The 17,255-nt window shown below is 38.2% G+C and overlaps 1 protein-coding gene across 3 annotated transcripts in view; it reads left to right on the plus strand.

Moving 5' to 3' along the window:
* Positions 1–17,255, plus strand: part of LOC137295645 (5-aminolevulinate synthase-like) — a 65,889-nt gene that overhangs the window by 43,043 nt on the left and 5,591 nt on the right. For all 3 annotated transcript variants that reach the window (XM_067827106.1, XM_067827105.1, XM_067827107.1), the window contains exons 2-11: positions 3,525–3,595; positions 9,034–9,075; positions 10,277–10,433; positions 11,237–11,341; positions 11,855–12,067; positions 12,616–12,835; positions 13,561–13,745; positions 15,732–15,911; positions 16,242–16,406; positions 17,012–17,151. In XM_067827106.1, coding sequence (XP_067683207.1) covers positions 10,283–10,433; positions 11,237–11,341; positions 11,855–12,067; positions 12,616–12,835; positions 13,561–13,745; positions 15,732–15,911; positions 16,242–16,406; positions 17,012–17,151 — 1,359 coding nt within the window. In that variant the 5' untranslated portion in view covers positions 3,525–3,595; positions 9,034–9,075; positions 10,277–10,282. The remainder of the gene's footprint in view (positions 1–3,524; positions 3,596–9,033; positions 9,076–10,276; positions 10,434–11,236; positions 11,342–11,854; positions 12,068–12,615; positions 12,836–13,560; positions 13,746–15,731; positions 15,912–16,241; positions 16,407–17,011; positions 17,152–17,255) is intronic.

A 17,255-nucleotide genomic window follows, 5' to 3' on the forward strand; every position in this document is an offset into this window, starting at 1 on the left:
ACTGTATGTGGCAATAAGTAATTGTTTATGATTTAATGGAGCTGCACAGTCTGTGGTGATTCAGTTACAATTCAGTTTTGTTCTCACTGCAACTGATATGTGGAGTTAATGTTCTGGATGCTAAATATCCTGTTTGGAACCAACAGTGTATTTACTGAGCCAGGGCAAACTTCATACATAGTATGCCCACAAAGATCTGGGTTAGATTATGAACGAGCTCGGGTGGTCAGACTCACTGACTTGGTTGACACATAATTGACATTGTAGCCCAGTTGTGTAGATCGATGCTCCTACTGTTGATCACTGGATTCTCTGATCCAGACCCGATTATGTACAGACTGCCACCATATACCTGTAATATTGCTGAATGCATTAAACATCAACCACACACATAGTATTTCGTCCAAGTAATGAAGTGCATCGTACACTATCAGTCATATATCCTTTACTCTTCTCATTTCCTAAAAACTAGTACCAGGAAATCACACGTTTTCATTTGTGATTAGAGTGACTACAGACAATATAGTCCCAACAACAATTTTTTTTTTTTCGAACTGATTTTCTTTATCTTAATAAGAAAATGTAAAACAAGATGGCCACCGACGATGAGCTCCCTAATCTTAGTAGATAAGTTTGATGAAGATAACAAACATGATATGCCGTAACAATATTCATGAATGGACAGATCTCCAAGTCCGACTGATTCACTGACAGACAAAGACAAGTCTGTTTGTAGACACTAATGGCAGTACCTAGCTGACCTGTCCTATTTGCAGCCTGTCATGATCAAGGGTAATTCATCATTAAATATTTATTTCCAGGCTAGTACTTCATTAATGCAATGTGACCAGCACAGACATTAGTTGGCCTGATCAGAGACTTGTACAAGTTTCTTGTGAGAGCATGATATGATACTGAACAAAAATGGGAGCAGGGTCCCATTCCTCAAAGCAATCGTAACCCTAAGGCCGTAAGTCCCAAAACTTCAAAGTCAGTTTAGTTCGACCAGCTTAATCTTAATCGTTTTATAATTGTTAAATATCAGCACAATTGCTTTTGGATGAAGGGATGGTATAAATGCAGCTTGGGTCTGTGCGGGTAGCTGTAAGTCCCCATGGTCCCTAGTTTGGTGATCTGCCTTCAGTTGTTGCTGATCTTTAGCCTGTTTTTATATATGATTTAATGTTCAATAGTGCTACTAGTTTTAACTTCACATGCTAGTTTTTATTCAAAATGTGATTGTGGCTAGTTGTTTTACTGTCCTTTGAGGACAGGTTTTATAATATGTACACATTCTTTATGAACATCAAATTTGTTTTCGCCACATTATGGCTAAAAGGTTTAAGGTCACATGCAACCCAAAAATCAAAAATAATTGAAACACAGTTATCACTTATTCATGATATATGAAATGCATTTCTGATAAAGAAAAAACAAATAAACAAAATTATAAACGCATAATTGCATATCAAAAGTGTGATGTTTTATACTTGGGTTTGCCTCCCTTAAAACGAAGCAGATGCAATACCGAACCCAGTCACAGCCAAATGTGTGTGCACTCAAGTGTAATGAACCCTTTTCATTGGCCACTGGTTCATTTGCTGATACACTTAGACGGCTCTTTGTTTATGACTTATAAGCCCAATAGGTATTAATTTCAAATTGTGGTCAGTGATTGAAGCTGTGAATTGCATATTGTCATTTGCAGACAGGCAGGCAGACATATAGGTGACATTGACATTGACATTGAGTTTTCTCCGTGACAGTGTCGGGTTAACACAATCAACATGTATTTTATGTACCAAGTAGATTATTTACTTGTTTGTGTATACAACCAAAATTAGACTACTGCTCATGACGTCATATTCCAGGCAATCATACTGTTTCAAGCTCCACTAACCTATTCACCACGCATGTATTATGAGCACAGTGCAGCACAGCTGTTGAAACCATTCTTTCCCCAGCGCTAGGGGAAAATCAGAGAATCGTTTGAAGCTTTTTTTCATTGTATTATTTTTCAACTTCATACTTTAACATAGACTTACATCAGTCATAGCATTAAAATGATTGTAACTCCCTTACTTTAACAAAGACTTACGACAGTTGTAGCGCTAAGATGATTGCAACTCCCATAGACTTACAACAGTCATAGTGCTACGATCGTGTTGGGACATGAGACCCTGATATACTATAAATCTTCCTGTTATGACCAACCAATAGATACATTTTACAAGCTGGAACTAACTTCTTTGAGAGGCGTTTTAAAAGTTGAGAAGTACAATAGTGACAAACTTTACAGCTATCAACTTTCTTTGATTTCATGAGTGTGATGTTTTGATACAGAGTCTTGTACCATTGTCAAGCAACTGTTTGTCAATAAAGCTGGAAGTAGTGCATTAAAACTAATTTCATTTAAAGAGAGTCTTTTGGAAATCTGAAGCATATAAAATGTCCGACATAAAAGACTTTGCAGAAGTCTCAACATGATCACAAGAAGCCTTAAAGTATGTAATCAGTTGTGCCCTTGTCAAGATTCTGGGTCACTAGAAATTACTACACTCGTGCTTACAGATAACATTTATGTTACTAGTTGTTTGAATCTTATCTAATCATTTGTTTTGAAACAATGAGTGGTACAATACCGTGAATCATATCTCATGTCCCTATGTGCAGTAACCTGTTTCTTACTCCCCATTTTAGCATCAAATAATGATATAATTTGATTATCACATGTACATACAAGCACATAAAGATGACATTGCAAATGAAGAAAGTAGTTGTCATGATCTGACCTTAAGTGAGCTAACGACAGACTTGGAATTTGATCTCACACGGTTGATGACTATCTAAGTTAGGTCATCCAGGAGGGACGTGCGAACATATTTGCGAGTAGTCACTGGCAGCTTGTCTTAGGAGGTGACCCAGACTTGTCCCTGAATATATATCATATTGATGGAAACAAAGAAACTCATTTAGTTTGAAAAAAAACAAACCAGTGAGGTGGCAACCTTGGGAAATCTAGACTTGCTACTTTTAGGGTTTAAGTGCATTGCAGGGGAGGGCAGTTTAGAAAATAATATTCTTCAGAGACTGTGAGACAGATGAGAAGTGGTTTACTGGATCGGTTGGCAGTGTTGGAGTCTTGGTTTAATGTAGAGCTCATAGTACCAGTCACCAATTTATCTGTCCTAGACTTGATTAATTTGTGGCCACCATTAGCTGGAATATTTCTGGGTAGAAGTGGCGATGGTGTTTGGAGTATTTTACATTATTTTCATGCGGTTTAAGGGCAGTGGAGTATTTGAAGTGGTTAAAGTCTTGGCCCGCCACGCCAAAGATCTAGGTTCAATTCCTGACATGGGTACATGTGTGAAGTCCATTTCTTGTGTCCCCTACCGTGATATTCCTGGAATATTGCTAATAGCAGCATAAAACACTACGTCCTGACTACACACTGTACCTTTGTACCACCCACTAACTTTATTAATTACTGGTAATTATATTTGATTGTTTTTCTTTTCCAGCCTGTGTGTCGCTTTCAGTGAAAAGCACACACCTCCACACTGCAAAGAAGACCAGTGACTCTACTGACTAGGTGAGTTGTCCATTCAGTGTTCTTTTGGGAAAACAGATGGGTGAGGTAGTCTCATGGTTAAAGCATCTGCTTGTCTTGCTAAAGACCTGGGTTCAGTTCTATTTCTGGTGCCCCATACCATAATATTCATGGAATATTAACTGTGTAAAACTATACCCACTGACTCACATTTAAGAGTAGCACACTGAGAAGGTTTTACCTTGACTTACCAAAGTAGGAGTCCAGTGAGCCCCATCAGTAAGTTTTGCTGGTAATGTATGAGGGTCTGGTGAAGTACTGACATAGTGTGGGTTCAGATGATGGCTTCAGAGCCAAGGATGAATCAGTGATCAGCCAAACAGTAGTCGTAGCTGTCGGGCGAAAACGGACACAGACACCTCCTATTGTGCTGTAGGAATGATCTCAGGGTGTTTGTCCGTCTCTCTGGATGCAGTATGGTTTCTGTATGTGTCTGTGTTTGTATGTACCTGACACATATTTGCGTCATATAAAACTCAGATACAGGCTCATCATTCATCCCTGTATGGTGGAAGCTGCCAAAATTGGCATCTGCCCAATCCGGCAAGTTGTAAACACCAGCATAAAATCTCAGTGCCATCTATAGTTAGTACATTTATCATAAGCTCTACAATCCAGCATGTTGTCTAAACTGGATTATTTCTTCAGTCCCGATCAGTGCCAGTTTAGACAGCTTTCACTGTATTCCTGAAGCACTAGTCTTGAGTGCTCAGGGTTTTATGTGAAATATAATGTTACATTTGTTGACACTATTGATCACTGGATTGCTATTTACAAGTTTGAATATTGCTGAGTGTGGCATTGACCAAACAAAAAGAAATTATTTTTATATATTAGCATAAAATATCTGCTTTATGACTGTAACACAACACTGCACAACAACAGCTGAGAGAGCTTTGGCAGCCATGTTTGCATTTTAATACTAACCAATACCAGATGTTTGTGAAACCATAGCATCTTACTTAAAGATAACGGGATGCATAGGTGAGTGTAGGAAATAGTTCAATAAATTTGTTGAAGAAATTTGTCTGAAAGGTGATGTATCTACTTACTTCTTATTGTGAAAATATATTTTATGTGATGTTTTGATACAGATTCCTGTACCATTGTCATTCCTTTATTCCTGCTTTACAACGGTACAAGAGTCTGTCTGAGTGTCGCTCTCGTGAAATAAAAGAAGCTGTTATCCATAAACTCTGTCAATATTGTACTTGTCACTTTCTGTTTCTTCTGGATGTCTAATTCTTCGAATATAAGATGGAAATGATCACATGACTATTTTTCGTGTTTTCGTATTTGGAGGCTTGGAGTCATACCTAGGAATATGATGGGAATATTAATTCTGTGGATAAAAACTATAAACATTTTTGACTCAGCACAGCCACTGAGAATGTATTTCCTAACACAGATGAGACTAATACAGTGCTATGTTATATTTCTGTGGGGCAGTGGGGTAAAGGGCTCTGTTCTCATGCCAAAGCCCAGGGTTTGATTCCCCACATGGATACATATCTCCCACCTGACGTTGCTTGAATAGTGCTTAAAGCAGCGTAGAACCTAACTTACTTACTCACTGTCTTCACAATAAAAGGGAATGTATTCAAACATGAATGATCTGTGATAAGACCAAATGTTAGTGGAAGCTGATGAAATATTGCTAAACATTGGACAATTTTGGTAAAAGTACTTTCATGTAAATTTAGCAAAACTGGCATGTTATTTTCAGATTACAGCAGAACAGTTAATGTGACTGAAAGAATATATTTTATCCTTTACTTAGATATTTGCACCTCACTTCTGCCAGTAGTTCACAGACAACTAGGCCTTGCAGGTGCCATACTGCTAGTTCACACACAAACAATGAATAGAATCATTTGATCAGCAGTCTTGCTAGTGAGTCAATACCGAAGCATACAGTTTCATAGATGATAGCTTCCTGTTAATTGAACGAGTGATGTTTCGATGTAGATTCTGACACCATTGTCATCTCAAAAGCTTGATAAAGGTGTAAGAATCTACATCAAAATGTCACACCATGCAGTAAGAAAGAAGTTGTCTTTCATAACATCATGTGCCTTTGTTATTGAATGGAATCAAGTAAACCACAAATATGTGAAAAAAGTAATGATTCAAGAAGACTAGTAGATAATGGTCCATAGTAATATGCCAATCTTTCTGGAAAGTGTCAGTATGTGACACTGAACACTTCAGACATTGAGAACTGAACATGGTCCTCTGCTGTGATGAGCGAAGACTTAAACACACATTATGGAGGGGAAAGCCACATTAACTTGGTGTGCTTAGTGGCTGCATGAGTTGGAAGATCCCCAAGGAGCTGAGATTCATAATACGAAGTGACGTCGAGAATGACATCTGTTATTAAAAATAATTATCGTATGGTATTTTTTTAATGACATTTACTCGCACACTGCCTACAGTCAGTGTCAAATCAAGTTTGTATGACTGTTATACAACGCTCTCAGTAATATATGACATTCAACAAGCGGTCGTGAGATGTAAAACTGTCAATGCCATTTCCGCCTCACTCTTAAAACGTGTTCAAAAGAAGTGTAATAAAAATACCTCTTATCGTGCACAATTAATAAAGGCACAGTCAGGTGCTTAAAGTTCCTCGTGAACGTAGGAAAGGTCAGGTACCTTGTTGCAGATCCTAGTATATAAGTACCGAGAAACAAGTCAGCCAAACATTCACATATATAGTTTGGGGCATGTGGCCCAGTCATCTGACATACCACAGTTTGCGGAGCAGAGTTGCTTCCTTTTGATACACCAGAATCTTCAGAAAAATACAAAGTGGCGTAAACCCCAACTCACTCAAAGATAATGGGGAGGGGCTAAGCCTATTGTTAAAGGCATTTTGTCATGATGTTGAAGACCCATGTTTGATCAACATAGGTACAATGTGTGATGGTTATTTCAGGTGTCTCACACCATGACTTTGCTGAAGTATTACTAAATGTGGTGTAAAACTGAGACCTAACTCACTCACAAAGACAATGATGATCTCTCAAATGTGGTCATTGAACAAATTGTAAACAACCATTTCTCCTCTTGAAAGGTATTTTCGTAAGAGGCGACTAACGTGATCGAGAGGTCAGGTTCGCTGACTTGGTTGACACATGTCATCAGATCCCAATTGTACAGATCAATGCTCATGTTGTTGATCACTGGATTGTCTGGTCCAGACTCGATTATTTACAGACTGCCACCATTTAGCTGGAATGTTGCTGAGTGCGTCGTAAAACTAAACTCACTCACTCACTTGAAAGGTATTTTACTGGTTGACTTAAACTGCTAAAAGTCATGCTTAAACATATTTATGCTTTGAAACACACCTTGAAAAAGACAACCTGTAAAGATTTAGCTAAGAACTAATTCAGCAACCATGCTAGTTGTAAGAAGTGGACTCATGATGGTTTGGGCTATAATAATTGCCTTCAGTAACCCATGCTTGTCACCTTGACTTTACAGCTTTGTGGTCAGGCTCACTGACTAGGTTGACCCATGCCATTGTATCTCAGGTGCGTAAATCAATGTCCATCGCTGTCGATCACTGGATTGTCTGGTCCAGACTTCATGATTTCATCGCCAGACCATCTCCATATGGCTGGAATATTCTTGAGTACAGAATAAAACTAAACTCACTCACTCACTGACAGACTCACTCAGTGTAAGAGGTGGTTAAAAAGGATGGAGTGGTCAGACTTACGTACTTGTTTTCTGCATGTCAGCGTATACCAATGGCAAAAACTGATATGCATGATGTCAGTCACTGGATCGTATGGACCAGACTTATCAGTGTGTTCAAATTTGCTGATGGCAGAATTAAACAAAACACAAACAAACACAAATACTATATATATTTTTAAAAACCTACCATTCTGTATCTTCCTCTTGTATATTCTGACCATCAATTTAAACCAAACTGGAGACCAGCCTTACCTTTATCCAACAGTTGTGATGAACATAGAGATAATTTTTTGTTGCATCGTCTTTTTATTCTTGCGTACAACGCTTCAGTGCTTGTTGTGGCCCCATCATCAGGTAAAACTTTGCAGGTATGCAGGTAAATAGCTGTCTCTCAGTAAAGAATAAAGGAAGATTCAACTCAGAAAAATCTCTATGGTCATTAAACAGCATCTTCTAAAATGCTAATCAAGTATCTATCAATTGTGAGTTGGCATGAAATGAAAGAAAACTAAAACAGAAAGTAGAAAGTGTTCATTTTGTAATTTCTTTTCCCAAACTGAGTGTTCTTGGAAAAGGTAGATCCTAGTGAGACATTAGCAAAACAATCTGCTGTCTATATGTCACAGACATAATCCTTCGAGGACAAAAGAGTTCCTGGTAAGACATCTATTGATGTGAGGATGTATTGACACTCTATTGTCTGAACTGCAACAGCCTTCAAACAATTGTGACTTTGCACATGTTGGTAATTGTATCAAAGCATTAAATGAATCTATTCATGGATCATTTTGCGTCTCTCACTTTCCAAAAACTCATGCTTCATAGAAAAGCCCATTCCACGGGAGACAGTGATTGGCCAATATGCTGCACCTATATAAGTGAGAATGTTCTAGCTCTTTGTTAGTTGCTCTGGAGTGTGACAAGCCTGGACTACATTGTGAATTGCCAGTTTGTGTTGGTAATAGTTAGAAAACGTAAAATGACTATGGTATGAGTTCCTTTTTGAAAACTTATTTAGATTAGACTCATATATTTTCTTGTTTCACAGACAAGTTCTCTTTTGAGATTTTAGCATAAATTTATAATTGATTGATTGAAAATATACAGGTTATGCGAAACATGCCAGACTTTATCAAAGTCTAAATGCTAGGCCAGTTGCTTTCATTGTGGAGTGAAGAGTCAGCCATACATTTTGAAAATGATTTAAAAATAAAAATGAAAATATTGTACTTGAAGGAAATCATGTTATTCAAACCTTTTGGGGAGTTACCTATGTTTGCATTTTGTGATTTTTTGTAATGAGCACAAACACTTACATCTAAAGGCATTTTTGCTATATCTTACTTTAGAGCATTGTTAGTTTCTTTGAGAATAAGTAAAACCAAAGATAAGTAAGATTTGAGTTTGATGCGTCTAACTGGATGCTGCAGCAAATTAGGACGAAAATATTATTAGCTTTTGATAAACTGTATAATTGTCTGTATAAAATCGAACCGCCACGCCTATGAGTACAGGACAAATGTGACAATGGATATATGTTATTAGGTTTATATCTCAGATCTCGATTTTTACAAACTATTTAATATCCAGGTCCATCCCAGAGAAGTGTACAGGTAAATAGCTATCTGTCTATTATATTACGTTCATTATTGCCACGTGTTTACAGTATGACTATAGAATCTGTTATCTCTGTTTCTTGTATATTTCAGATTCGTTTTATATCAGCGTCACCAGCTGTTTGCCTTATCAAGGTGAGATTAGTTGTATAGTGGGTAGTATCAGCATGACCAGTCAGTCCATTGAAGTCATTTACTCATATCATGTTAATTAACAGCCTTTTTGCAATCAATAGGTGTATTGTTGTTTTGTGTTGTATTAAAATACCAACCTTTGAATTAGTCAATAAACGTGATATGGCACAACAGCTCTATTCAGTATTTGTCAGTTATATTGAAAGGTGGAGCTTTGAAATATCGTATTAACTGTATAACGTTTTTGAAAAATGATTTCTTAATTACTATTTTCATTTTGCTGTGTTAGAAAGGTTATGATACTGACCCAATGTCATGTACAAAAGATGTTTTTATAACCGCTGATGTAGCAGTTTGATTCAAGTGCCAGTGATCCTGTTAAGCCATGATTTTTTTATTCTCCTCAAATTTCTTGTGCTCTCTGCCACCATATTGCTGAAATATTGCTCAAAGCAGTGTAAAATTTCAGTCACTCACTATTCACTCACTCTCACCCACTTACTCACACACTCACTCACTCACTCACTCACTCACTCACTCACTACTCACTGAATTTGACAAGATGATCCTTGACAAATGTTGAGTGGTATATTTTGAATTCATACATAACACATCTGTAGAGCAGTAATTTGACGTGTACATTTTATCTGATCACAATACTAGGTTTGTAGATTGCTGTGACCTAGAAATAACCTTTTATCCATAAACCGCGTCATGTAGTCATGTTCGTCCAGCCTCTAAATGCCTTTCAAGAACTCAAGGTATCTGTTACTTAAGCACACCTAACCACTTGTGTACAGAAACTTATGTGTACAAAAGTGTGCTCATTGTATCCTTTTTTTGCAGATCAATGCTCATGCTGTTGCTCAGTGGAGTGAATGACTCAATAATTTATAGCTGGAATATTGCTGAGTGCAATGTAAAACTAAACTCACTCACTCACTCACTCACTCACTCACTCACTCACTCACTCACTCACTCACTCTATCCTTTATCTGTAGCAGTATGTGGGGGTAGCCTAGTAGCTGAAGTGTTTGCTTGCCAAAGACCCCTGGTCAATTCCCACAATGTACCATTGTCTGAAGCCAGGTTCTGGTGTCCCCCCACCTTGATATTACTGGAATATTGCTAAAAGCAGCATAAAACTTCACTCATTGTACTAGGATCTGAGGCATGGGTTTGAATCTGTGACTATTTTCAGAGCACCATGAAGCGTCTGGCATGTCCGTTTTTGACCAAAATCCCTGTCAACAACCTGCGACAGTTTCCTCAGCAGCTCCTGAGTTATGCCAATCGCTGCCCAGTGATGACCCATGCTGTCCAGTACTCCTCAGCCACTGGGGTGGACACCAAGGAAGGTGAGACTGAAACATGGCTCATATTTGTTGAAAATGTTTATTGAAAATATGCATCACGTTTTTTCTCATATTTTGTTGATCAGTCGTGTCGAGGGTTATTCATCACCTGTGTTTTGTGCTCCTGTCATAATTTTCATATAAATCCATAACTCGAACAGCGGTTGGTTCATGTCTGATTTTCAATGTAGCAACCGTGGCAGGTTGGATGTCAGAAAATGTACTTGTTTCTGCAAATGTGTTTGCACTTTCCAAGAGAAGCTAAGCTTTGACTTATATTTTTCATCTTATCAGTCCATCACCCTCTGTATAAAACATTCAAGTTTTAGTTAGTCGTATTGCTAAGATACTTAGATATTTATTCAGATGAGAGCAACATGTTTCTTGAAATAAATGACAGACAGCTTCCTGAAACCAAAAATATTAATTGTCACTTCTACTTCTTTCACAAGTTTATGTAGTTAATAAATTATGTTTTAAAGAAATTAAAATGAGCCCTCCTGAACAATATATATGTGGTAGTTCCTTAATGATGTTGTGTTTTTCATCCTAAAATCATCATTGCTGACATCATTAATGATCTCCTTAGCCATGGCAATAGAAGTAAGTGCAATCCTCAGCACTGAATACATTCCATATCTGCTGATTCGAGTTTGAATTTTAAATGTGTCCTTCTTAGGATCCTTAATCATGTGATACCTGTCATGATGGGCTTAGTATCCTCGTCATATACTAATATACTGTGATGTGAAAGGAATTGTGTTCCAAGCCCAGTCACTCACAGTGACACTGATATGATATTGCAGCTGAGGTTGCCGGGACAACCAAGTGTCCTTTCCTGGCCAACGAGGTGAAGGTTCAGGAAGCCAGCCCAGCTGTCCAGAGTGACATCATCACTGTCAACAAAGAAGGTCAGAATCTGCTTGCAATATAATATATGGAGGACTCTACTTTTAGCCTGGTGTACCAGTTACATCTGCAGCATCAAATTTAACATATTTGGAATGATATTTAAATATTTAAATTTTCTTAGTAATATCAAAACTTATTTTAATATTCTGTTTGTATATGAACACTCCTTGTGCCAGTGGGGTAGTCTAGTGGAAGGAGCATTAGCTCCTACTAAAATCTTCAACCAAAGACTTCTGGGAGTTCTGATAAAATGAATAAGGAAGAACGTCATGCACTTATGCACCCACTCTCATTCACTCATCCACCAATACCCATTCACTCACACCATTACAACTCACTCACTCACTCACTCACTCACTCACTCACTCACTCACTCACTCACTCACTCACTCACTCACTCACTCTTCATAAATATGACTAAGGATGCCAAATGTCACTGCCAAATGCTATGATATAGGTTCACAGACATCAGTAAAAGCATGCTCACTCCTCCTCTCCTGATGATGTTCTAGATGACATCAGCACCATGGCCGCTGCCAAGGACAGTACCAAACTGAGCAGGAATATCGCCAACCATGCTGCCACCACTGCTGGTGCTGATATGAATGTGGAGATGAAGGGGGAGGCAACTGTGGAGAAGGACTCGGGTTACAGAGGAGTGCCAGGATGGAGTCTGGGAGAAACCCTCAAGATACTGAGAGGAAAAGGGTCAGGACCACATGGAGGTGAGTAGACTCAAACAGGGTCAGGTGCTGTGATGGAAGGTGTGAGTGTAGTATTGGCGGGTCAGTATCATGTGGGCATTTGTAGACAGTATGAGTATGATATTGGAGGTCATTGTCACATGGACAGGTCCTTGTCACATTGATGACATTGGACACTTTGACTAATATTGAAGGTTATTGTCACATTGATGACTACCAGCAGGAAGAACGGCAGGAATGATGTGAATGTAGTATTGGAGGGTCATTATCACGTTGGCAGTTGTAGACACATTAATGACTAACACCAGGACGAAGGACAGGAAACATCTGTGTGTAGTATTGAAAGGCATTGCCACTTGGGCAGTTGTAGACACATCAAGGGAGGACAGGATAGAAAAAAACATCATGAGGCATACATTGATTTGCTAAAGAACTATGAACATTCATAAGGTTAAGACTAGGTTCAAGCATCAGAACCTTCATTACTTGGGGTCCTTTCTCCCACATTAAGTAGATAAATCCTTATTAATGTAGTGTTTCTTCAGTTACCCACTCCTGTTGTCCTTCAGGTAATCCCCCAGGATTCTTCAACTATGAAGCCTTCTTTGCCACTGAGGTAGACAAGAAGAAGAAGGATCACTCTTACCGTATCTTCAAGAAAGTGATGCGGAATGCAGATGCATTTCCCTTTGCCCAGGAGCACTCAAATGGCAAGAAGGATATCTCTGTGTGGTGCAGCAATGACTATCTAGGCATGAGCTGGCATCCTAAAGTCTGCAATGCTGTCAGGTAACTTTCTGAAACAGTGCCATTACACAAAGCGATCCTAGGACTTTGGTGATCGTACCTCCAATACCTTAACATAGACTTATGACAATAGTAGGGCTAGGGATGTTATTTGGACATATGGGTTGTTTGAGAAATCACTTAAGACAGCTCTTTTAGTAAAGGACAGAATTTCTTGATGTCAACTTCTTGTTTTGAAGAACATGACATTTCAGAATATGTTCTTTCTCCTCCATCAGGTGAATGAAAACTAGGTAACGGATAGGTATATAAGTACATATGAAAAATTTGCGCTACATTGATAAGGGGGCTGGGCATTTATTATGAGGAATGAGCTGTTGTAGTGTTGCAGAATGTGTGCATCTGCTACAGTTATGTCTGAAGACAGCTGTAAGATTTCTCCTTTTTGTTTAAAATGTAGCTTGTAGGCAAAAGTGATGTTGGTTGTATTTGATCATAGATGTATAAGATCCATCTGCTAGATTTCAAGACAGTTGCTGTTCCAACTGCTGTTTGTTAAACAAGTTTTATCCCAAGTTGAATAAAATTTGAGACTTAAATTTTCAGTTGGTGTGGGAAAATTATGAGGATTTGCTATCTTAATTTTACTATATGTGGTTTACCTTCTTGTCTAAAGTGAAATTTATTGGTACGTTTTCCTTGCAAACTCTCTATAACTTGTGTATTTGATCTGATTGTTGTTTGAAACATGTTTCAATGAAATCCAGGACAGCGCTGGAGAAGCATGGTGCTGGTGCTGGCGGGACCAGGAACATCTCCGGCAATTCCCCGCTCCATGAACGTCTTGAGAAACGTCTGGCTGATCTGCATCAGAAAGAGGCTGGCCTCATTTTCACCTCCTGCTACGTGGCCAATGACTCAACACTGTTTACTCTGCTCAAAGCACTCCCAGGTAAGCTGGTCTATGTGTATGTCTGTGGGTAATGATTGCTCCTCATTATGATGTAGGCTTTTCGGCCTCATCATCTGGACTTGTAGGTTTAACTACATGTACTGTCAAAGATGAACCTATATTATTTTTAAGCTGACATACTGTGATATGACATAATGTCATGTAAATGGCATAATGTCATATACCTGGCCTACTGTCATATAACTGGCATACTGTCAAATAACTGGCATACTGTCATATACCTGGCATAATGTTGTACAACTGGCATTCTGGCATATAACTGGCATACTGTCATATAACTGGAATACTGTCATATAACTGGCATATTGTGATATTACTGTCATAATGTCATGTAACTGGCATACTGTGATAAAAACAGGAATACTGTCGTATAACTGGCATGAAAATGGCATACTGGCACAATGTTGTATGACTGGAATACTGTCATATAACTGGCATACTGTGATATTACTGTCATAATGTCATGTAACTGGCATACTGTGATAAAAACAGGAATACTGTTGTATAACTGGCATGAAAATGGCATACTGGCACAATGTTGTATGACTGGAATACTGTCATATAACTGGCATACTGTGATATTACTGTCATAATGTCATGTAACTGGCATACTGTGATAAAAACAGGAATACTGTCGTATAACTGGCATGAAAATGGCATACTGGCACAATGTTGTATGACTGGAATACTGTCATATAACTGGCATACTGTGATATTACTGTCATAATGTCATGTAACTGGCATACTGTGATAAAAACAGGAATACTGTCGTATAACTGGCATGAAAATGGCATACTGGCACAATGTTGTATGACTGGAATACTGTCATATAACTGGCATACTGTGATATTACCATCATAATGTCATATAACTGGCATACTGTGATAAAAACAGGAATACTGTCATATAACTGGCATGAAAATGGCATACTGGCACAATGTTGTATGACTGGAATACTGTCATATAACTGGCATACTGTGATATTACCATCATAATGTCATATAACTGGCATACTGTGATATTACCATCATACTGTCATATAACTGGCATACTGTGATATAACTGGAATACTGTCATATAACTGGCATACTGTGATATTACCATCATACTGTCATATAACTGGCATACTGTGATATTACCATCATAATGTCATATAACTGGCATACTGTGATATAACTGGAATACTGTCATATAACTGGCATACTGTGATATTACCATCATAATGTCATATAACTGGCATACTGTCATATAACTGGCATACTGTGATATTACCATCATACTGTCATATAACTGGCATACTGTGATATTACCATCATAATGTCATATAACTGGCATACTGTCATATAACTGGAATACTGTGATATTACCATCATAATGTCATATAACTGGCATACTGTGATATTACCATCATAATGTCATATAACTGGAATACTGTGATATTACCATCATAATGTCATATAACTGGCATACTGTGATATTACCATCATACTGTCATATAACTGGCATACTGTGATATTACCATCATAATGTCATATAACTGGCATACTGGTTACAGATATGTGGCATTTATGACTTTCATGAATTCCATGGAAACATTTCAAACTTGGTCTGAAAAACAGTAACTCTCGGATTATTTGTCCTTTCAAACATGTGGGGGCTGGGGGGATATGTCATCTTCTGATGACTCTTGTTTATTTTGTGTTAGTGACATTTCAACAGATTCTAATGACGTTGTCAAGCAAGTGATACCAGATTCACTGACTTGACAACGACATTAGAATCATCGAAATGTCACTAATACAAAATAAGGAAGTTGTATAGCCATAAAATAGTCCTCATCCTTCAACTACCCAACTCAGAGAAGTCCTCTGAACAAATCAATCAATAGCTTCAAGCATGTTTTCTCACACCAGTTACTTTTAGGAAAGAGTGAATTAGTGTTCAACAAAACTGTTTTTGGTCCAGGTTGCCATATATTCTCTGACGCCGGTAACCATGCATCCATGATCGCTGGTATCAGGACAAGTGGCGTCCCCAAGCACATATTCCGTCACAATGATCCCGACCATCTCGAGGAGCTTCTCAAGAAAGTGGATACCAGTGTCCCAAAGATTGTTGCATTTGAAACTGTGCATTCCATGGATGGTGAGTACCCATGACTGTCTCTGTTGTATTAAATGTATTATTAACATTGCCTCTTGTCGCATGACTTGTTGTGTGAGGTGGCTGACAGGATCAGGTGGTCACGTGTCATTGTATCCAGGTGTGTTGATTGAATTGCATTTCTTTTGCTGTTCAATATATTTTTTTATAAATTTAGGATCCTTTTTTTTCTTCTGTAAAATACGTACATGTGTAAGACTAGATATTAGTCTACGTGCCTCCATAAAGACCAAAATTCATCTGACAAATATGTGAGTTTGTGAAACATCAAATAGTTGAATCATGTGACAAACTGGAACCTTACATCTACAGGATCAATCAGTCCACTGAAAGAACTATGTGATGTCGCCCATAAGTATGGGGCCTTGACCTTCGTTGATGAAGTGCATGCAGTGGGCCTCTATGGCAACCATGGTGCTGGTGTGGCTGAGAGAGACGAGTGTCTGGACAAACTTGACATCATCTCAGGAACTCTCGGTAAGATCTGCCTTTTCATAGATCAGTTGGTTGATGGGGTAGTCTTGTGGTTAGAACATTTTACTGTTAATCCACAAATCTGGTTTGACTTACCCTCATAGTACATTGTGAAGCCAATTTCTGGTGTTTTAGCTGGAATATTGCAAAAAAAGAGCATAAAACTATACTCAGGTGAGTTTAGACATACTGACATGAAGGTTGTATGATATTGTTTCCGTGTCCTTTTTTCCTCCTTCTTCAAGAAAGAGGAGATTCTCATTAGTTTACTCCAGAATTACCATTAATCTGCCTAAATTAACTGAAGATAAAATCTCGTTCTTAGTCTCATTGTTTCCTGTTAATTTACAAGATGAAACATGCTGTTGTAAGCAACTTGTTCATTTCTCATGATTCATGGTAACAGTTATTTCATATAAAAGTAACTTTATTATTTGTTTTAAGAAAGTATAAAACACTTCTCACGGGGTGGCTCAGATATTTCTAAATTGGAGGTCAATTACACATGTGTCTGGTGAAACGAGTGTAATATTTCAGATTAATTTTTGATTGGAAACATGTCTGTTGATAATATATATGCCAAATCACGGAGACTGGTGTGTTTCCAGGCAAGGCCTTTGGCAATATGGGTGGCTACATTGTCGGCACCGCAAACACCATCGACATGGTTCGGAGTTATGCTGCAGGGTTCATTTTCACCACTGCCTTACCTCCTACAACACTGTCAGGAGCTCTTGCCTCCATCGATGTAAGTAAAACTCTTGATACACTGTGTGGAGCTCTTGTCTCAGTTAGCAAAGAAGCACTTGATCTTGAATGTCAAACCCCTACTGTCAATAATTAACTGATATG

This window comes from Haliotis asinina, chromosome 9, assembly GCF_037392515.1.
Source record: "Haliotis asinina isolate JCU_RB_2024 chromosome 9, JCU_Hal_asi_v2, whole genome shotgun sequence".
Lineage (NCBI taxonomy): Eukaryota > Metazoa > Mollusca > Gastropoda > Lepetellida > Haliotidae > Haliotis > Haliotis asinina.